The following is a 20,952-nucleotide window of genomic DNA, read 5'->3' on the forward strand; positions in this document are numbered from 1 at the left end:
CATTACATGGCCCTATGATTCAGTGATCCTTTGCACTTGGAGCCCGGCGTGGTCGCCCCCAGCCAAGCTGGATGGGGGCAGTTTAGCCACTGTAGTCCCCGTGAGGGTACTCACTTTACTTTTCCACCGCTATCGGGGAAACCCCGCGGGGCTCACGCCTCTCTCGCCGTGTCCCCTCACGCCGCGAGGGGCACCGCAGCGAGGCGACGCCGCCACGGCGCCCCCAGGGCTGTGCCGTGAGGGGGCGCTGCAGGGCCGCGCCCGCCCCTTCCCTTCCCCTCCCTTCCCTTCCCGCCGCCATGGCGGCCTTGCCCCGCCACCGCCGCTTCCTCGGCGGCTTCGTCTGCGGGGCCGCGGCCGGGGCCGCCGCGTCCTGCTGGGCTACGTGGCGGCTCCTCCGCAGCCAGAGCCAGACGGAGCCGAGCCCCGGGCGGGCCCCGGCAGAGGGTAAGAGCCGCGGGTAGTGGGAACGCCGCGGGCGGCCGCCCGGCAAGGCGGAAGCGGCCGGCTCAGCGCGGCCCCGGGTCCCGCAGCCCCGCTCCCCACAGCTGCTTCTGTCCCTAAACTCTCCCCTTCTCCTCAGAAAAACCTTTTCCCCTCCTTCCCCCATTTCCGGAATGCCCAAATACTGGCGGGAGATCGTGGGGTTCCCCTAGTACCTGCGCCGGGCTGAGCGGGGAGGAGGTTATTTGGGGATGTTGGGCTGTAGCTTTTAATTAAAAGCGCTTCCCTTTGCACCTGCTCACGGCAGTGTTGGTGGCAGGAGAGGAATGTGGATTTAAACACACATTTCGGGTCAGACCATAGCTGAATTTCAGCTGTTGCTGCCCTGTATGAGCCGAGGCTCGTTTATCAAGTCTGGGGTCTGCGGGGTTCAGTTATGGGGAGAGATGTTTGGGGCACCTGAGGGAGTGAATGGTTTTCTCCGCAGCCTCAAGGCTTTAAAAGTACCGGATTGTTGGAAAGCAGAGGAAGAATGGCTCTAAAAACATGAGTTGCTGTTGGACAGATGGCTCGAGAATGAACAAGACAGTAAGATGGATGTAAATATTCCTCCATGAAAAAAAATTATTGCTTAAAAAAAAAAAAAAAATCAGTGAAGCTTTCATTCATTCATTCAGCAGAGCATAAGCTTTCCCAGTGAGGGCAGAACTTGCTTGTGCCCAACTTGTAAATCTCAGTTTCTGAGGAATTTGATTTCCTGCTCCAACATAATGTATGTGTTGATGTCCTGTGTCCGTAACTCCTTGTTACCGAATTTGTCCCTAAACATCAGGTAGCTTTTCTTCCGTAGAAAGAAAATATCTGATAGCTTTTCTTCCATAGAAAGAAAATACCTGATAGCATTTCTTCTGCCTTCTATAGGCATTAAGAGTAGATAGATGAGTTAGTCCTAGAGCTGAGAGCCTCGTGTTAAAACATGATGAGAACCACAACTGTTTTAGCAGATGAGAGTTTCACTGAATAGCTCTCTTAATATTTTTTAGGTCTTAATTGTGGCTGTAACCTCAAGTAATTCCCTATAACCTCAAGTAATTCCCTATACAGTGGGTTTACACCCACTGAGATTTTTTTTTCCTGTCCCATTTATGATCACATTTCATCTTTGGTTTTCTGTTTATTTTTTCCTTAGAACCAATAGAAGAGGCTCTGCTGGAAAGATACGGATTTCCTGAAGCTGGAACAGAGACCAGATGTTACACAAATCATGCACTGTCTTATGACCAGGCAAAACGGGTGCCTAGATGGGTGATTGAACACATTTCAAAACAAAAGATGCTGGGTATGTAGGTGTTCATTTCCTAAATTTGTGATGCTCTGAGCGGGCTTTGCTGCTCACAGGAGGAGGACCCTGGAGTAGTCAGGGAGAAAAGTCCGACAGTGATCTCTGGGAGGGAAGCTGAACTTGCCTTTTTATAACACTAATGGAGAGAAGACGACACAATGAATATTAACGATTCCTTACTTGTTTTGGATCTGCAAAGTTGTTTGAGTGCATAAAAATGGCTCCTGCTTCCTTAGTAGTGGAGTTAGTTCTGAGGTCCAGTTTTTGTCAGTGGAGTCAATGCCAGTGATAGCCAGAGCTTTTAATGTACAGATCTTAGGGATTTGCTCAGAATGGGAGGAGAATGACCATTTGTGAGATAAAAACAGAGCAAAGGACATCAGCAATTGTTCAGAGCTAGATAGGACATTGCCTCCTCACTGCAGCCATTATTTGCTCTGATACTTGTTCTCATACTTTCTCCCCTGTTCTTTATGCAAGACAGAGGCTCAGTGATTTTTTGCTGTCAGTGGTGAATGAAATGTGAACAGAATACAGTCATTGTAAATTAAGTTTATAACATTAGTTCAGTTTTATAAGGCAGATTATTAGTAATGGAGGTAACCATGTAATTGTAAAATGTTTTCTGAAAGCAATAGCCCTCTAAATATGTCTTAATCACTGTCTTCAAATGACCTTTCAAAATTAAAGGCAAGATCTTGAAAACATTATGACCAACCCTTAAGTAGCATCATTGATCCCACTTCTTTCTGAGAAGAAAACAGTCACTTCAGACTTACTTTCAAGTGGGCCTTAACATCTGAATCATTAAAATGCTTTCCAAATAACCAGATACAACTAACATGCAAGCTGCAGTTAAGCATCTTGAGGCATTCAGTTCTGATTTATGTCTGTAGCTACTGGAATTGAGATTTGAGGCATACCTGTCTTGTTTGAGGAAGACTGAAAAGTCGTGGTTGCAAAAACTCACACATTTTATTGGTAAGAACTTAAATTTCTAAAACACACTGCAGAAAGAAATTAGCATTATCTGTAAATGAGATTTACAGAATTCAGACTACTACTGTAGTCTGTAATTCCTTAAGAATGGGTTGTCTGGCAAGGTATGACAGATTTAGATCTTTTTCTCTCGTGGTTATGATGATTTCATGATAATCTGACCATTGAGTGTTGTTCTTCAGGTGATGCAGATCGTAGGCACTGTAAATTCAGGCCAGACCCGAACATCCCTCTGATGTTCAGTGCTGTCAATGAAGACTACCTTGGCAGCGGATGGTCACGAGGACACATGGCACCGGCAGGAGATAACAAATTTTCAACAGTAGGACTTTTTTCTCCCATCTTTTTCATTTGTGTTTATCAGCTGGAAAGGGTCAAAAGACCCTTAGAAGAAATGTGCAATGTTCCTTTTGCAATTTGTTTCGAAATGTGGAACATGATGTCATTATTGATGCACAGAGCTGGATTTGGAGTTACAAGGTCTGTTCCTGACTGAGCAGTGTAGGATGCTCTCACAGTCTGCTTCAGGCATCTAAATCAGGTGCATGCTCTGATGACATACCTCTCTTCATTAAATCACACCTACATCAGCTTGTTTGGCAGGGATGATGTCTTGAGCAGCATGGTGTTAATCAAGTCTTCTCAGCCTCTTACATGTCTCATTGTCTACCCATAAAAAGATGATAACCTTCACCAAGAAAACCCTGAAAGTCTTCAAAGCTCAGTTAAAGGGAGACAGGGACAATGATGTCATTGTGGCCAGCAGCTGCTGAGATATTTAAGGCTAGATTGGGCAAAGCAAAGATGCTATTAAGTACTGTTCTTTATTGGCAAGGGGATTGCCTGGATGATTTAAAAGGCTTTTTTCCTTTCTTGCAATGTGTATGAGGTAAATTAGACCCTTTTGCCATAGTTCTTTCAGTCTATAAAATGTCTTCACCTGCCATTTATTCAAGCTGTAAGAGAAGCATGCCTTAATGCCTTGGCTGACTTACAAAACAGCCTTGAATTTATTGGATCCTCTTGTGAAATGTGCCTAATGCAGCAATTTGTTAATTAAGAAGCAGTTTGAATTTGTATTTCTCCAGGCAGATAGTATTCAATGGGGTGGAGTGACAGCACAGTGGCATGTGGTAAATGAAAGAATCAGTAGTTTTATTTCTATTGAGAGTATCTTTGTTGTTATTTATTTGTGATATCTCAGGAATTTTTGCTGTTGAGCTCCCTGTGCACAGAGCTCCTGGACCTGGCTTGAAATGTAGTGAGGTGATTCAGTCTTTCAAATACAGGATTATAAAAATTGAATTTTACAGTCTAATTCGTGGAGGTGGTGTTTGCTCGTTATCCTAAAGACTTCTCAGTCCCATCACTTTGCAATAGTAGTCTGAAAAATATTGACAAATACAGAACCTGTGAAAATTCTGGATTAAGATCTTGGGACTTTTTCTCTCTGTATTTCCCTGCTTATGTCTAGTGTTTTAGCACCAGGTCCTTCATTTCTGGAGGTAATGTGAGCTTCTGTTCAGAGATGTTTATGACACTCTACAAGATGAAATTAAGCAGATATATGGATGTTTGATCATTATGGTCTCGTAAATCGTTTCATTGCGTGTTCCTTATATATGTGTAAAATATTGATGAGTATATCTAATAAAACTTTTTTCTTGTAAAGGAAAGAAAAAAATTAGCCATTAAGCAGTCAAATAAATGAAAAGCATGCTTGAAAGTGCCCTTCCCATTCAAAATGAAAAATGACTAGCTGCCTTCAAAGACACTACCAAACTGATGGCTGGGTGATAGTAATTCCTGTGTCTCTACAATTGGACATTGTTACGCTGTTTCTGCCAGGAAAAAAAAGTAGATAACTTTGCAGGGTTTCACCCCAACTGTGCACCTCCTAATCCAAAATAATTTTATAGGTGTTCTGACTTAGGTTTTTCTGATTTTCTGTGTTAGCAGATGCTAAAACTAAACTAGAAATGGAATTCTGATCCACAAACTGCTAAAATGTGTCTTCAGCTCATGAATGTTTCAGTGAAATGATATTATTTTCTTTCTCTATGCAGAGAGCTATGGCTGAAACGTTTTATCTGTCTAACATTGTGCCTCAGAATTATGAAAATAATGCTGGGTTTTGGAACAGGTGAGAAATTACTTGTAAGTAAACTAAGTGAAAAATACCAGGCAGCAGCATAAATCAAAAATGCTTTATTTTTAAAGATTCTTCACATCTAGGTATTTTAGAGCAGTTTATCTGTAGAGGTCATAGGAGCTTTCTCTGAAATGAAAGGCAGCTCAGTTCTCTCAGTGAGAGAACAGTGTAACGACTACTTTAGTTCTTTATTCAGTCAAACTGTCGAGGACATTTATTTAAAACAGACAAAGTTGTTTCTTCTGGCTAATGTGAAGTAAAAGTACCAGGCTTAGCAGTCCTTAAGGAAGTTTCAGCAGAAGCAGGAGAGGGTTTAAATCCTGCTCAAAGAAGCACTTGCAGTGTGAGAGTGTTCCCATGGCTGTGTGTGGATGTTGGTTCCCTTTGAATCGGAGAACTGAGCGCTCCCTGCTGAGCCGTCACTGCTTCGGGTGTGAGGTGTTCCTTCAGGTCCTGGCTCCTGAGGAGCAGTCAGGCAGGATCTCTGTCACTTGTGAGTGCTGACTGGATCGACTTTGAGGTGGAGTGGTTGATAAATTTCAACTTGCTTTATGTAAGATTTTTATTCTTCCCTTCCTTTGAGCAGAGAACATACTGAAAGTGGCATTCATTCATCCAGTGCTTCTTGCGTAGGATTTACAGAATGTGAAGGCTCAGAAACAGGAGGGGAAAATCATAGATTTCTCAAGGCTCACTCAAGGGAAGGTCAGCAAAATTATGTACAGTGCTGTAATAGAAGTCCATCAGAACTGCATCATCACTCATCTGCACGCTGCTTTTCCTGTTTTACAAGAATGTGTGTAAAATCAGATGAGCCATTCAGTAGTTATACTGTTTTATAGACAAATAAAGTGCCATAATATTTTAAGAGGTGTTTTTTTTTCTTATTTTAATAGCTCAAATATTTGAGCGTAAATTTTTCTTAGACTAAAGCTAGGCATTTCTGCCAATTCAAGGTAGGGATACCCTCTTTGTTTCCCTTAAGCAGGATCTCTGCCTAATCAGGAAACTGTGGGGAGTGTTTGAAAATTCCCTCTGGCACTATCAACCCTGCAATTTAAGCAATTATTGCCACTTTTTCCCAACCCCAGCACCCTGTTCTTAGAGTTTAAATGCATGAAAAAGGCAGCGATGCCACTTTTTTTGTCAGTCATTTCTTTAATAATAAATATTTTTAAGGATACCATATTTCACATGGGTTGTATCCTTTCCTAGCTTCAGTATTCTCTTCCTCTGTCTTGTTTTAATTGCTTGCTTCTTGACTTGTCATCTGAGCTGCAGGTAGACAATGCAGCTTAGTCAGTGTAAGTGTCTGCTGTTTTCTAAAGTGGTGTTTGCCCTCCTGCCTTGTGTTTTTGCTGGTTCCCCCGTTCCAGCTCTGGCAGTAGCCTGACTGTTGTGAGTCAGTTTCATTTGCCAGCCCAGTTCAAAACTGATTCTCGTTTTGTTTTGCTTGCTTATGTTTCTGCCAGATTAGAAAATTGGTCAGCTCATGAGATGAGTTCTAGAACCAACATGGAAGGTGGATTAGGAGTGGTCAGCTGGGACAGACAAGGGGAGCAGTGGGAAAAGGGAGAGCAGGACTGTAATCATCCAGCAAGCTGTTAATAGGAAACTGCTGGACTGGCTCTGTGGTGTGCTCTAACTCCACCTTAGTACTCCTAATTCTCTTCCAACTGTTTTTTAACTATTTTCTGTCTTGTTTTGAGTGTGATTTCATGGTCACTGCAATCTCTGCCTCTCCTGCCACCAGGAGCAGTTTGCTCCCTAGCTGCCTTTATTCCTATTCTTTCCAGGTGGTGTTTTTATTGCCATGCCATGAGACAGCCTGAGGAGCTGGGCTGCTTGGAAAAAAAGCTGGTGGCAGTAGGAAAATAATTCATTTGTAGTCAATGCTTTGGTGTATCACATGAAGAAAGGGCTCGTTCTTGCTCATTCTCATTTGCGTGTCTCATTTTTCTGATACAGCTCACTAACCCAGCACCAAGAAAAATACCGGTTTTGTTCAGGGTTGTTGACAGATGAAAAATGATCGAGTGGCCCAAGGGAGAGGTGTGAGGAACAAGAATGAGGGAAGGGGGTGAAGCATCCCCCTTTCAGAGGCAGCCAGATTAGCTGGGATAATCTGGTTGATACTACTCTGTCCATTTGTGTGAAGTGCAACTCTTACCTTTGTAGAGGATCAATGCTTGCTTACTGCATGTGATTTCTGTAACAGTTGGGGTGTCAAATCAAAGATGTGCTATAATCATGGAATTATAGAATTGTTTGGATTGGAAGGGACCTTAAATATCACCTAGTTCCAATCCCCCTGCCATGCACAGGGATACCTTCCCCTAGATCAGATTGCCCAAAGCCCCATCCAACCTGGATAATCTTTTGTTTTCTGTAAAACAGGTGTGATCCAGAAACTACATTATTTGAGAAACATTATATGCTGTAAACTGAATCAATTTAAAGAGTAAAAATATGATAGTATTTCTGGAGTTACTACTTAATTTTTGAAGAGTTTTATATCTATAAAAAAATAGAGTTAGTGGAAATGGCACACAGAAACTTTTTTTCTGTACTTTGAACTACAGAAAGAACTGTGTTGCAGGACTTTGATTCCTTGGGGAGAAACACACAAATCCAATAATATGATAAAACCTTTCAAAGTAAAAATGCCTCAACTTGCTGTTTAGAACAATTCTATTTTTCTAATCCCAAGTGACCACCAACAGTATATTTCTGATGTCAAGTGTGGGAGTAAGTAGAGAACTCAGCTATTCAGACATGTGCTAAGGCTGCAGAAACCATTTTCAGATGTGTGCAGTTACACATGTCTATCTGTAAATAAATGAGCCTTGTTTACAGAGGACAAATGGGAAGCAGGACATTTTATCTTCTTTGGCTTGTGAATCACTCAGGTGAATCTGGAAAAATGCTCCCTGTCAGTAGTTCACCCTTCCCTTCCCAGTGTGTCTCAAAGATTAAATCTTCCCAGCTAACTTTGCCCTATCTGACGATATGTTCCAGGATGGAAATGTACTGTCGGGAATTGACTGAGAGATTTGAAGATGTTTGGGTTGTTTCTGGACCTCTTACCTTGCCTCAGACAAATGATGATGGAAAGAAGAGTGTTACTTATCAGGTACGTATATATATTGCTGAGGTGATAGTGCAGCAGCAATTATTTATTTAAAATTGATATAATAACTTGATAAAACAAAAGTTGGGCATCTTAGTACAGGCAAAATGAATAAAATGTGCAATACTTGCAGAGACAAGATTAGCAGAAATGTTACATCATGCCAGTACACGAAAGGGCATAATTTTAAAATAATTTGTTTATTTACAGAGATCTATCTTGTGTCCACAGTCAGCAGTAGAACTGCTTTTCCAGTCAGAATCAGTGGGGTTTGTTAATGCAAAGGCATCTATTCAATCAGTTTCTTGATGTGCTTTAGAAACAGTGGAATGCAAAGGTAGTGTGGGTCTCTCAAAACTCTACAGGGTGTTGGAGTGCCAGTGCTCTATTAATTTCACAAGCGGTTGTTTGGTGCTACACCATAGGCATCACTTGGATGAGGCCTTGCAGCTGAGATTCTGAGCATGCCAGAGTCACTTGGAAGACTTCACTCTAGTGCAGTGTAATCACTGCTCCTGATACTTCCCTTCTTTTAACCCTCTATTTTTATTATTTGCTTAAAATACTCTGAAGATTTATCATGCACAGTCTGTAGTCCCATCACTGACAGACAGATGGGACAGGCTATGAAGTTGAGAGGTGAATTTATTGTTGCTCACCCAGACTTACTCTAAGTAGGCTTGTGTTTAGACATCTGTAAGGTTTGAGCATATTAAGTTATTCAAGTCAGTGTTACCTTCCGCTCCCCCTACAATGAGATATTTTTGCTATTTGCAGTTGCAGATGAAAGCTGGCATAATGCAAATAATAAATGCTGCATTTTGCACCTCTTGAAAAAACACTTTTCCTTGAGAATAAGTAGTTGGATCAACTGCAGCTTCAGCTTGTGAGCAGTTCAGTTTGTGAGCAATTCAACTTCCAACCAGTTCTCTGAGGAGCAATGAATGAGCTTGCCTGAACAACCCGCTATTTCAGATGGATGTGAGAGACACAAAAGGAGAGATGTTCAGCTTTTGACACTGGCTTGTTTAGTAGTAAGAGTTAGACATTATTTCTCCTTTAGAAATACACAGCTGATTTCCATTTGATTGAACTTGGAACTCAGTCACGATAGAATGTGATTTTCCTGTTTCCTTTTACCTTTTTACTTCTTGAGAAATTGTCCCTTATGTCCCAAACCACACATGTCAAACCTTGACTGTCACAAAATCACAGCTTTGGATTTGTGTTTGTTATTTTTGCGGGGAGTTATGAAAGTGCAGTAGTAATAAGTTACCTTCATGCTTAGTGGCAGTTCCAAACTTCAGCTCTCGCCACATCTGTGTGAGGGAGGTGCAGTCTGTGCTCATTTTTCAAGTGGATAAATAATCAGTGGTTAAGGGATATGACCAATGCCAGATGATAAATTAGTGGCAAAGCCAGCTTTAGATCAGCAATCATCCTGTGCCACCCACAAGTGCTCACTTCACCCTTGCCCCTTCTACCTTCCAGGCCTTCCTCTGCCTTTCTTTTGTCCGCCAGCACTGATGACTGCCAGATTCTTCCACAGAATGCTTAATTACCCAGTGCAGTAGAAAGCCATCCATACTGGGTTTCCTGGGCTTGTTTTGTACTGCTGTGGAAAGATTGAGGCAGCACACAGAGCAGTCCAGTGCTCTCTAGTGACAGCATGAGATACGTCCAAAAGCACATAGCTGGGAGCAGGAGGGAGATGTTCCCTCTCAACAATCTTTAACTGAGCATTTGGCTTCCTGTCACTCAGAGTTCTGCAGGCTTGCACATGGCTTGCTGGGATTTGCTTCCTTGTAGCTGTCAGGATATTGCACTTATTTTTCATCCTTAAAAAATACATTCATCTTACATAGCAAAGAATTAAAAATCCTGAGCTGACTTCAACATTTTATAAGTGGAAATCATTTCCAGGAAGATGTTAAATCGTCTATCAACTGCATCTATCAGTGGCTTCACTTTAATCTTGCTCATCTTTTTCTCCTTCTCTAGAGAAAGTGTTTACTTAGAAGAGGAAGATTGCAGTTTCTGAAAAATGATTGTCATTCTCAGTCTTGGTTTTGAAATGTAAATTTTAGTATTCCACGGGTAAAAATCAGAGCAGACACTGCATCTTACTGGCTTTATTCAAAACAACTTGATACCTGGATACAGTGGTGAAATAACAGTGGCACAAAATGCCCATGCTGTTGGGATGGTCATCTCGTTCAGTTCTTGTCTTTTGTCTTCATCATCTCTGGGTTTGATGACAACTGAGATCTTTTGGAATGTTTTACTAGTTTTGGTCTTAAAATGAACTGAAGTTCAGCGTGGGATTGAAAATGTTGAAGTGATGGTGTTCCTGTTTGTCTATGAATGTTGTTCACATTCATAAATCCTTTCACTCAGCATCCTAAAGTGAGATTAATTATGTAAATTGATTTTTTTTTAAGTACACATAATGATGCCTCCAGGTGGGAAGAGGAAAATAATGATTTTGTGGGGTTTCTGTTTGTTTGTTTAAAATATTAAATTGTCTGATTTGAGTCCTCTAAATAAATACAGGTAGGGAATGTTTGGGTTCTTTTATTTTGAAATTTCTTCATGGCTAAAGTTTTTGTGCTTTGCATTACAGTTGTACTTCGAGGAGAGAGACTTCAGAGTAGAGGGGTGTGTTGAGGTTTTTTGTTTGTTTTTCTTCTATCAATACATACACTTAGAGGAGGAAACACACGGTGTCAAAGCACTGGAGAGAAGTTCTTTTCAGACAGCCACCTTGGATGTAATTGCAGTCACTGCAATTGATTTTGGTAGTCTGGGATTATGCCCCTAAGGAAGGAACACTAAGGGTTGTGAAGGGGAGGTATCTCTTAGTCTTCTTTCAGAGTGAACTCTGCTAAGTTCACACAAATGACTTCAGACTGAAAGGGGTTTTAGTCCTCATTGTTTGGGCATGAGAAGCTGATGTGAGAAGATGTCCTTTCCTTTGTCTGTGCTGTTCAAGGAGAAGTGCTGCGGTACACAGGAGAGTGCTGAAACTCACAACCTGCAATCTGCCAATGCCACTGTTAAGGCTCAGCTCCTCTCTAATTTTGTCCTCTCAGACTAGAGCTGTGAAAAGGAATAAAAGAAAACACAGAAGTGCTACAGTGAATGTGTCTGCATTGATTTGTTTCAGATCCTCTCTTCAATCTTAGTTTCCTTGTTTTTGGCTAAAGGAGTGGTGAGATACGTATCCATGGTTTTACATGCTGGTGTTTTTCTCATCAGACATCCAAAAAGGTTATTTTTAGATCACTGTAGAGGAGAAACAGAGCATTGGTCGTGGCTTTGTTCCCAGTTCCTGCTTGGACTCTGGTACCATTTGCTCTTTAATTCCAGAAAGAGAATTAACCTTGAACTCCTTAGATGCCAGCATTGTTCTGTCTACTGGCTGAACTTGTGGTATCCTCAGATATGTTCTGTCATTTCATCTGTCTCCAGCAGAGATTTTTATTGCAAAGGGTAGATTGATGACTGTGCTTGGTATCTGGAAAACATATTTTGAGAATATATGTAGAATAGAATGCCAACAGGAAAAATCTGTTCTGTGTCATTGGAGAGGCAGATGCAGGTTTTTCATCTTTGTCCAGATCAAATCAAAATGACATTGTCTTATTTTATCATTACTGCTCTCCAGTGACTGTCACTTTAGTGATTTTCCTCTGTCAGCAGATTTGGAGTTTGAAATACAAATTTTGCAATAATTAACTACCTCATGCTCAGTGCTCCACCCTCCTCATTCCCAAGGCCATCCTAGTGAATGCTAATTTAAGAAGAATCAGCTGTGGCTGGCAAAAGAAAATACAGTTTAGATAATGTTTTGTTTGTTGTTTGAAAAAGACATTTTAATGTACTTTTTACTGATACATGAGGTTTGTACTGGAATTGTGTTTGCTGTTTAATTTTCTAGATTGAATCACCAGGTTGGGCCAGAGAGGCGCAGTAACCATTCCAGAAGGTACAGTCGCCATCTGTGTCTGTGGCAAATAACTGGGAAACAAATTGCTCCTCTCCAGTACAAAATGTACTTTATGGCTTGACCCAGTTAACTTTCAGAACTAGTAGAAGTTGTCTCCTACTAAGATACTATAGATGAAGGAAAGCTTGTTAAAGGGGGAGATAAACCTGGGAACTATTCCTTGTTTGTTGGCTGCTCCAAGTGGTCCCAAGGCTACAGAGATAACTATTGGATATAGGTGCATTATAGATGTCCCATAAACTTTATGCAAAGGGCTAAATCTTAGATCAGCTGGTGTAAATCACCAGGGCTCTGTCAGCCCTAAATTTAGATGTGAGGTACAAATGAATGCAGTAGACACTGGGTTAAGGTGGGAGAGAGGAGACACTGAAGGTGCAGGAGAGATTAATTGGGATTCTTTTATTTAGCACTGTATCCATCCTGAAGGTTGTGCTGTTACAGAAAAATGTGTGTTAAGGACTGTGATGGATTAATTTTTAAGTCAATCCAAGTGGATTCTGTGGAAGCAATAGTCTGTCATCATGTAAATATAGTTTAGTACATACATGGTATATATACATACCCTCTTTATTAAAGAAAAGTAAAAAGGGGTTAGGGCATCTGTCTTTTAATGTCATAACTCTTTATTCAGGAACAGCTTTTTTTTTACCATCTCTTTTTGTTTTTCCTTCCCTTTTTAGGGTTTCCTAATGATTTGGCAATAGCAATCAGACCAGCCACAACAAATTAAATTTTCCTGAAGTACATGCATTTGCATTTTGGAGTGCTTGGCTGTGCAGATTGTTACTATGATTTTTATCCGTAGTGTTTTCTGGTTTGTGTGTTGCTAGGTCTGCCTTCACACCCCCCTGTTCTTCTCAGTGCCATCTGACAGAGCTCTCTTAAATATTGGGGGAAAACACCCTCAGCAGAATCAGTGCTGCCTAACAAACCCAGAAGGAACTTGAGTGAAGGCAGTTAATGCTGTCACAATGATCGAGTAAATAAAGTTAGGATAGTAAATGGAATGTTTTGTACTGCCAAAAAGTCTGTTTCTATACAGAATTCAGTACCAAATTATGATAAAGCTCTGGGTTGTCAAGCGTGGGATCACATCAGCAGGAGTGATGTTACATCTACAGTGAAAGATCTGTTAGGCTTGGGGGACAGGAATGATTGCTTGAATTCTGTCCACCAGGAAATGTGATGGAAGTGTTAATTTTGCTACTGCCAGGTGGAGGGGGAAGGACTCTGGCACAGGGAATTGGGTGTGCTTCTTTTCAGACAGTTCTGTTTGCAGTTCTGGCTCAGTTCTAAACTCAGGTTAGAAATCCACAGAGTGAAGAAACAGCTACTAGAGTGTCAAGCGAATTTTGGGACCTGACATTTTGATGGTGGTACCATCAAATGCAAGGACTCTGCAACGTGTGCTGGTGGTTAAAGCATGATGGTGATTTCTGTTTGCCAGGTTCTGAAAGAATCATAGATAGTTGACAATCCAGAGCTGGCTCTCTCTGATGAAGGGATTGTTAGTCCCTTCTGCTGATTCTGTGCACAGTGGATTTTCAGTTTCTAGCCACTAGGTGGCAAAATTCCACTTTTGGATTCACAAGCCCTTTATTTTAAAAGTTATCCATGCCCTTGCAGAGGAAGATAATTTTTTTTTGCAGTCTGGGAAGCTGTAACAAGTCCAGTGTAAAGTGAAAATTTGATAACATTGGTTTGTATTCAAAATTTCCAGTAATAGTAACACTCTGTTTTCTTCTCATATAATCTCTTCTGCCATTATACTTCTTATATCCCTTTTCATTTGTTCATGGAGTTTTCTATCTCATAAACTCCAAACTGACGTTTTTAGGGACTGCCTTGTATTTATCTGATTACCACCATAAAGGTAACATTAGTTAATGCTAGATGCTTAAACCTACCCTAGATGCCATTAGCAAATGTCTTCATTACTTATTTTGATACTTAAGGACTCCACAAATTTGCTTCCTCTGTTTTGAAAATCTGCAGTCAAGAACAGGATTTGGCCAAAATTGGGAAGAGAGCTTAAGATAAATCCTTATCCAGTGACTCGGCTGTGAGACTGAATTTATCAAAGCTCTCTGAATTCTCTCTAGTTTAAGAAATATTCTGCCCTTATCTGCCCCTGTGAGCTCTTTGGATTTCTTGTACAACTGCTTACCAACGCATTTGTTGTTTTAGTGATATGTAAACATCTCTGAATGTCAGGAATTGCACACATTTTAATGGCCTGCCCTTGTGACAGCTGTCCACTTTTAATTGGGCTTTGGGAAGAATACCAAATTCACACACACTTATGGAATGTCAGTAACAATGTCCATAATGATAGAAAAATAATAAACACTCCTCTGAAAATGACATTATGATAATGTTACATTATTAGGAGATACCAGTTCAGTCAAAGAAGCAAAACAAAAATGAAAGAAATAAGTAGCTGCAAATGTTTAGTGCAGTGCACATTTTTACATTGAATTGATATAGACAGCAAAGCATCTGAAATTTCACGTTGGTTTCCCAAATGATGATGGGAAAGAAATACATTTAATGCTATAAAAAGAAGGATTTTAGCTTGAATGGCCTTTTTTTTATCATGTTATTAGCCTGTTGAAAATTCAGAGGATTAAGCAAAATTTTATCACAGTAGCAAAATGGGAATTTTCAAAGGATTGCACAGAAATTTGCCTTGTGGGCTGTTACCAACATTGTGTAAAAGCATGTGGGAAAGCAGTGGTTTCAACAGGCCATTGCTGTATTGCTTACATTGGAGCACAGAATTCCTTTCAGAATCACAGATACTCTTAAAAAACTGCTGCTCTTCTCCGGCTGGGACAGAGAGCTGTTTCAGGCCTTGATTTCTGAAAGATCATCTGCTTGCTGCCTGTGGATAGACAGGCACAAATCAAAGTCAACATCTGTGCATGGATAATCTTGAACCATTTTCCATCCTGTTACAATCGGAGCATATGCTCTCTGCCTTTGTCAGGCAAAGCACTGAGACAAATGAGATGGTGATTGAGGCTGCTGAAGTTTGGGAGGAAAATCCTCTAGGTGGCAATAGGAAATGGAATTGTGGAGTTTGTTTTTCCTACCTCTTTCTCCTATTCCAGACTTCACTTTTGCAGGATCACACTTTTTTCTCTGGCAGTTGAGCTGGTAGGGGGGGCCAACTATGGAAACATTTCTCTGCAGCTTCTCTATTTACTCCCATAAAACAGCAAAGTGTGGAGTATTACAGGGAGCAGCGTTGGAAATACTTTACCATGCTCCAGAACTGCATTTCCTTCTTTAACAGAAATTGATGGGTCACACTGCAGAAATTACTGGTGATGCACACTGTGCATGGTGCACATAAGTGTTAAACTGCAGGAAATGACATTTATTCTTAGTCATGCATATTTACTCTGTCAGAGAAATCAGGCACTGCCCTTTGATGGTGTTCTTCTCCTACAGAATTAGCTGGGGATACAAATTTTATGCCCAGTTTTGAGTAAGGAAGGGACACCTGTGGACTCTGGCAGTTTGGCAGGCTGAGGATGATTTTAACCGCTTAAACAGTGTTAGCACTCAGTGAAGTCATTGCGGTAGTAGTTTGCTGCTATTCGGAGAAATTGGTGTGAAGCCTGTACATTGCTTAAATTTTCATTTAAATTCTCAAAAGAGAGTTCACATTGAACTGAAATGGTACATGAGTTACATATTCTGAATTTAGATCTACATTTCTCAGAAGGCCAGCCCTTCCTTCATTTTGAACTAGTCCTCTCTGTTTCTTCTCCTCTCTCTTCCTAGGTGTCCATACTATGCATAAATGCATTATTTTGCATAGAATATATATATTTGCATTATATTACATAAGCACCGGGTCTGTTTTCCCTGTACACCCACTTCAGGCATTCAGCATTTCCATCTCACACCTAACTGTTTTGTGTGCAGCTCTATTCATCCCCAGCCTCTCTATCCACCCACTCAGCCTTCAGCCTCATTCCCCAATTCCCTCAGCTCTCTCCACACACGTTCACCTGTTTGTTTTACGTATTCCATGTACCCCCCTGACTGAGATCCTTGTGCAGCTCCATCTGTGTGCTCGCCCTTCCTCTGGTCTTTTATGCACCAAAGCGAGGCTGCCAGGATGTGGATGTGTGTGGGAGGTGTGGAGAAGCAGGGAGCTCAGCTGAGGAGGACCTGGTACACATCCATGGATTTGTACTGGGAAAAGTGTGCAAAGGGGCCTGGAAAAGGCTGCACTGCACGGGAATGCTGCAGGTCAGGAGATTGTTGGCCCAGGGAGATGCTGAGGGCTGGGCTTTAGCCTCACTGCTGCCTTCTCTCAGGAGGCTACAGCCTGCTCCTCCTCTGTCTTGGTTTTGAAAGACAGCTGTCTGCTAAGGAAAGCTAGAGCCTCCCTTGGAGTGGAGAATGTAAACACTCTTCCCTCTAAATTGTTGTAATTTTGCAATTAGGGGTTTTCAGGCAGAGATATGGAAATAGGAGTAACAGTTCTTTACTAGGAATATTAAAAACAGAAAAGGAAAACAGAAATGTAGTAGTACAGAAAAACAAGCAAGGAAGCAAACAAAAATCCTGGGAAAACCCTGACAGAGTCAAGGATATGACCTGGCACCCTGTTGGTCAGGGTGTTGGAAATAGTCCAAATAAATCCTACTGGAGTAACAGATGTGGTTCTGTGGAGTAGAGATGGTCCTGTGGAAAATCCAGTGGTGACGAGATGGGTCAGGTCTTCTTCCAGGAATCCAGTGGAAAAACTGAAATACCTTGTGTCCTTCAGTCCCAGTTTTTATCTAGCTGGGAACAGCTGGCTCCTCCCCACTGTGTGGAGCATCTCCCAGTGGGATGATGGAATGTGTCATGGCATTGGTGGGCACTAATGGCCCATTATCAGAAGATGTCCCCCTGGAGGATGGAGTGGTGGTGAAAGAGATAAGAAACACTGCCCCACCTGGATTTAATGGGTGGGCCATTATCAGGAGGCATCCTCCTCCTTCCCCCCTGGAGGGGCAAGAGAAGGACAAAACATCTCCCAAAAAAACAGTCTCAACAGATGAAATAGAATACACATTTCTAGGTTATATAATCCAAGGCATGCTCTTCCTCACTGTCCTCCCTGCCCTGGGAATGTGCAGCAGGTGGGATTGCAGTGCAGGTTCTGCAAGCTCCCTGCTCCAGGGTAGAAAAGGAGCCCCAGCCTCCTGCCTTTGGCAGTGTCATCACTGGGTTTCCTTGGGTGGAAATACCAACTCCTTACTCTCCCCTTCAGGGATTTTCTTGGCTCCTTCCCTCTCACCCCCAGTATTTTGCAGGTACTCCCCAGCTCGAGTGCCACTGATCTCAAATAGGTTAAAACTCCCAGCACCGTTCATTTTGTAATTCAGTGTTAACTCCACGTACGACAGTGTGCTGTTGCATTGGTTTTAGGACATTTTAGCATTACCTGTGCATCAATCAGGTCTGACTATTTGTGGTGTTGGTCCTGGGGTGCTGTAGCTCTGGTTTCACATATGCAGAATGCTAAATGAAAAGTGCCTTGAGACTCAGGAGCTTTCATTTTCCTATCAACACATCTGTCATCATTGAAAGGGAGAGGAGATTTGGCACAAGGCATTTATTCCTTAACCAGTTTCAGAGACTGTTTGATGTCTAGGCAGAGTTGGGAGAACCTTGGGAGAAGGCTGGTGGCATAACCATGATAATTTTTGTATGAAAACAAAAGCCAAATAATCCAACTCCCCCTCATAAAACCAAAACCGAACCCAACCAAATAAAAAAAACCACAAGAATACACTCACCAAAAGCTACACCAAACCCTGCCCCCCCAAAAAAGCCAAACAATCAAAAAAGTTTAAACTACAGGAAAACTATTAAATAGCCTAATTTAGGGCAAGGGAGGGAAGTATTTTAGAACACAGTAAAGAAATCTAAGAGTGTTTGTTTTCCAGAGAAAGGAGTAATGTTTCTACTATGCTATTGCACAAAATATGAAAAAATTATCAGAGTTCACACTTTCTCCTGAAGGTACTTAACTCTGGTTTTGGTCTAACCAGTAAGATCTTAGGACCAGTCATTTAAAAAACTGGCAACAGAGTAGAGGATGCAAATCACTGAAAGAATTTGTAACTGAAATTTAATTAACTGTTGGAATAGACCAACATGAACCTTGGTTCAGTAGCCACAGGCAAAATTTAATTTTAAAAATATATTTTCATTTGCAGAGGGGCTGAATACTCAGAAAAAAAAGTGTACATAGGAAGTGTTTATTATGTGATTGGGTTATATTCAGTATATGTGTGGACAAGGGATGTCTGAACTGTTGACACTGGATTAGTTTGTAAAATACTTTAAATTAATGTGATAAATACCTGCTTTCCTTGAAATGATATTTTAACTGTATCTAACAAAAGCTGTCAAAAAAATCAAAACAATCAGTCTTTACTTTTGCAGGTGTTGCAAATCCTGTAAACAGCACCAAATTGCTGGATTTTATATATAGAACAAAATGCCTTTGTAGATTTTGTAAGGGTTTTTCTTCTGTTGCAATTAGAATAAAAGCACGGATTTGAGAAGGGTACTTACAGAAGGGTTATGCAAAACTCAGATTTTCTGTGTGTGAGCCTGTTACACTCTCTTAAGATGACAGATTCAGTTCAGCAATAGCGAAGAAACAAAAAAGCCTAATTCAGTGCATGTATGGTCAGAACTTTTTGAGTCCTGGAGAGATTGCATTTGCCATCAGTAGGTGTGTTCCCTTGGAGTTATCCCTGGCACAGAGTGGGGTGCCTCCTGTGTACATGTGAGTGTGAGACTTTAACAGTCCTGATCCTCCATTCTTGGGGTTCCCCTTAAATCCCTGGATCCTGGTCTGAGGGACACAGGAGAAAACCAAACATGTACAAGCACTGAAGTTGGATTGTAGGGAATTTGTGGAAGAAATAGGTGCATTTTATTTGGATAGGCTTCTCTTCCAAGAAAATACTGAGTCACTGAATGTACTTTATATCTGGATCCCCTCAAGAAATGCTTACTTAGGTAAAGTAACTTTTAAATGCTACCTGGGTGTGGGTAATAGAGAGAGAAAAAAATAAGTGACAGTAACTTAGAGTTAATTTGAAATGTGTATTAAAACCTCCATGATTCGCAACTGTCAGGTCAGGAACTTTTATTGTATGTTATAATATAAGTTATTGTAGTTACAAAAAGGAGAGGGGCTCCAGGGAGAGGGACCATGAAGCTGTGTTGCTTAGGGACATGGTTTAGTGGTGGACTTGGCAGTGCTGGATTGATGATTGCCCTTGATAATTCTAAAGGTCTTTTCCAACCAAAACAATTCTATGATTTTGTATCTGTAACAGTCCTTTCCCTTTGGCAGGTAATTGGGAAGGATGATGTGGCTGTACCATCCCACCTGTACAAGGTGATCCTCGCCAGGCGGAGCAGAACGTCCTCAGAGCCCCTGCTCCTGGGGGCTTTCGTGGTGCCAAACGATCCCATAGGCTTCAGCCACCAGCTCACTGACTTCCAAGTCAGCGTTGAAGACCTGGAAAAAATGTCAGGTTTAGTTTTCTTCCCCCAGGTGGACAAGACCAAAGATGTTAAAAATATCTGTGAGGTGGATACCTGCAAACTGATGGGCTTCAAGGAATTCACGCTGTACATCACTGCCCGCAAAGTGCAGAGCGCCCGGACGCTGCGGCGGCTGGAGAAAGCCATGGCAGAGTTACAGGAGGCAGGAGTTGAGCCTGATGAGTATCTCCTAAAGCTTTACAAGAAGAAGGAGGAAGAACTGCTGCAGGAAAAGCCAGTAGCAGCTAGAGAGGGGAGAGCTGGCTGAGTATTCAGGAGGTTGTTTGAGTTTTTGGAAAGGGAAACTGAAGGCAAACACGAAGATGAGGTCTTGAATCATCCTTTTTTGAGATGTGAAAACAATAAAGAAATATTTGGAAGCTAATGTGTTTGGAATAACGCTCATTCTTGTGCACTGCTTAGACATGGGAAGTGTAAATGACCCCTTTCTGGCCCGAGTACATCACTGGACCTCCAGGAAAGGCTTTGTGCTATTTTCCAGCTGGGATGTCCGACTTAGGTTTTGTGTGGAATCCCTTCTGGGAATACCACAAAAATAGACAGTAGACACCTTGGGAGTACAACTGGAACATGTTTCAATGGAATTCCGCCCGCAGATGTCTCTCACTGCAGTGCTGTAGAAGTAATTCTACTTTCTGGAATATTTTGAAAATTAAATTATCTAAGAAATGTTTCATTTAACGCTCTTTTGTTAGAGACATGTAAGACATAATCTGGTCTTCCCTTAGCTGTATTAACCAAAACCTGTCCTGATCTTGTGTGCTTCAAATACTTCACCATGTCAGGAGCTCACAATTGTTCTCATTTGCAGCAAACTTCCTCCATCATGTATAATTCTGCATTTTTTTGGTAAGAAAACCCCAATAGAACTAAAGTTTAATCAATTGTGTACCAATGTAGTTTGGGTTTTAACAAATTAATGTAAGTTTAACGTTTAATTTTCACCACTAAGTTTGGATAAACATGTTTTCTTGCATTTTGTTTGATTTCAGAGGTGACCACTACTTTCTTTTTGGTTGTTGTAGTCACTCTGGTTTTTTTCAACATCTGCCTTTGGATTATAAACTCTGCAACAAAACTTGTTTATTACCTGAAAATGTGTTTCCAGTTCTTTTTCAGTGGCAACTGATGTTTATCAGATTTGCATCTACTTGGAAGATTAAATGATTTTTTTTTCGTTAGTTTCACACTTTATTTGTGCGACTTACTGTGACTTGTATCCTCTGACATCTTACATCTGGAAAGAAAGAGTAAAATCTGGAAGTAATGAAAGGTTT

The 20,952-nt window shown here is 41.3% G+C and overlaps 1 protein-coding gene across 1 annotated transcript; it reads left to right on the plus strand.

The window, feature by feature from the left end:
• The first annotated feature begins 296 nt into the window (after positions 1 to 296).
• Positions 297 to 20,039, plus strand: EXOG (exo/endonuclease G). Its single transcript, XM_040082402.1, has 6 exons — positions 297 to 447; positions 1,634 to 1,783; positions 2,968 to 3,107; positions 4,852 to 4,928; positions 7,956 to 8,070; positions 19,461 to 20,039. The coding sequence occupies exons 1-6, from the start codon at positions 300 to 302 to the stop codon at positions 19,920 to 19,922; spliced, it is 1,092 nt and encodes a 363-aa protein (XP_039938336.1). The 5' UTR covers positions 297 to 299; the 3' UTR covers positions 19,923 to 20,039.
• Positions 20,040 to 20,952: the final 913 nt, after the last annotated feature.

This window comes from Hirundo rustica, chromosome 1, assembly GCF_015227805.2.
Source record: "Hirundo rustica isolate bHirRus1 chromosome 1, bHirRus1.pri.v3, whole genome shotgun sequence".
In the NCBI taxonomy this organism is placed as follows: Eukaryota; Metazoa; Chordata; class Aves; order Passeriformes; family Hirundinidae; genus Hirundo; species Hirundo rustica.

What these genes read in the sequence shown, in the direction of transcription:
- EXOG (XM_040082402.1), top strand. Translation starts at nt 300, where the DNA reads ATGGCGGCCTTGCCCCGCCACCGCCGCTTCCTCGGCGGCTTCGTCTGC. An exon ending in CGGGCGGGCCCCGGCAGAGG is followed by an intron (nt 448 to 1,633) that starts GTAAGAGCCGCG and finishes TTTTTTCCTTAG; the next exon opens with AACCAATAGAAGAGGCTCTG. An exon ending in GAGATAACAAATTTTCAACA is followed by an intron (nt 3,108 to 4,851) that starts GTAGGACTTTTT and finishes TTCTCTATGCAG; the next exon opens with AGAGCTATGGCTGAAACGTT.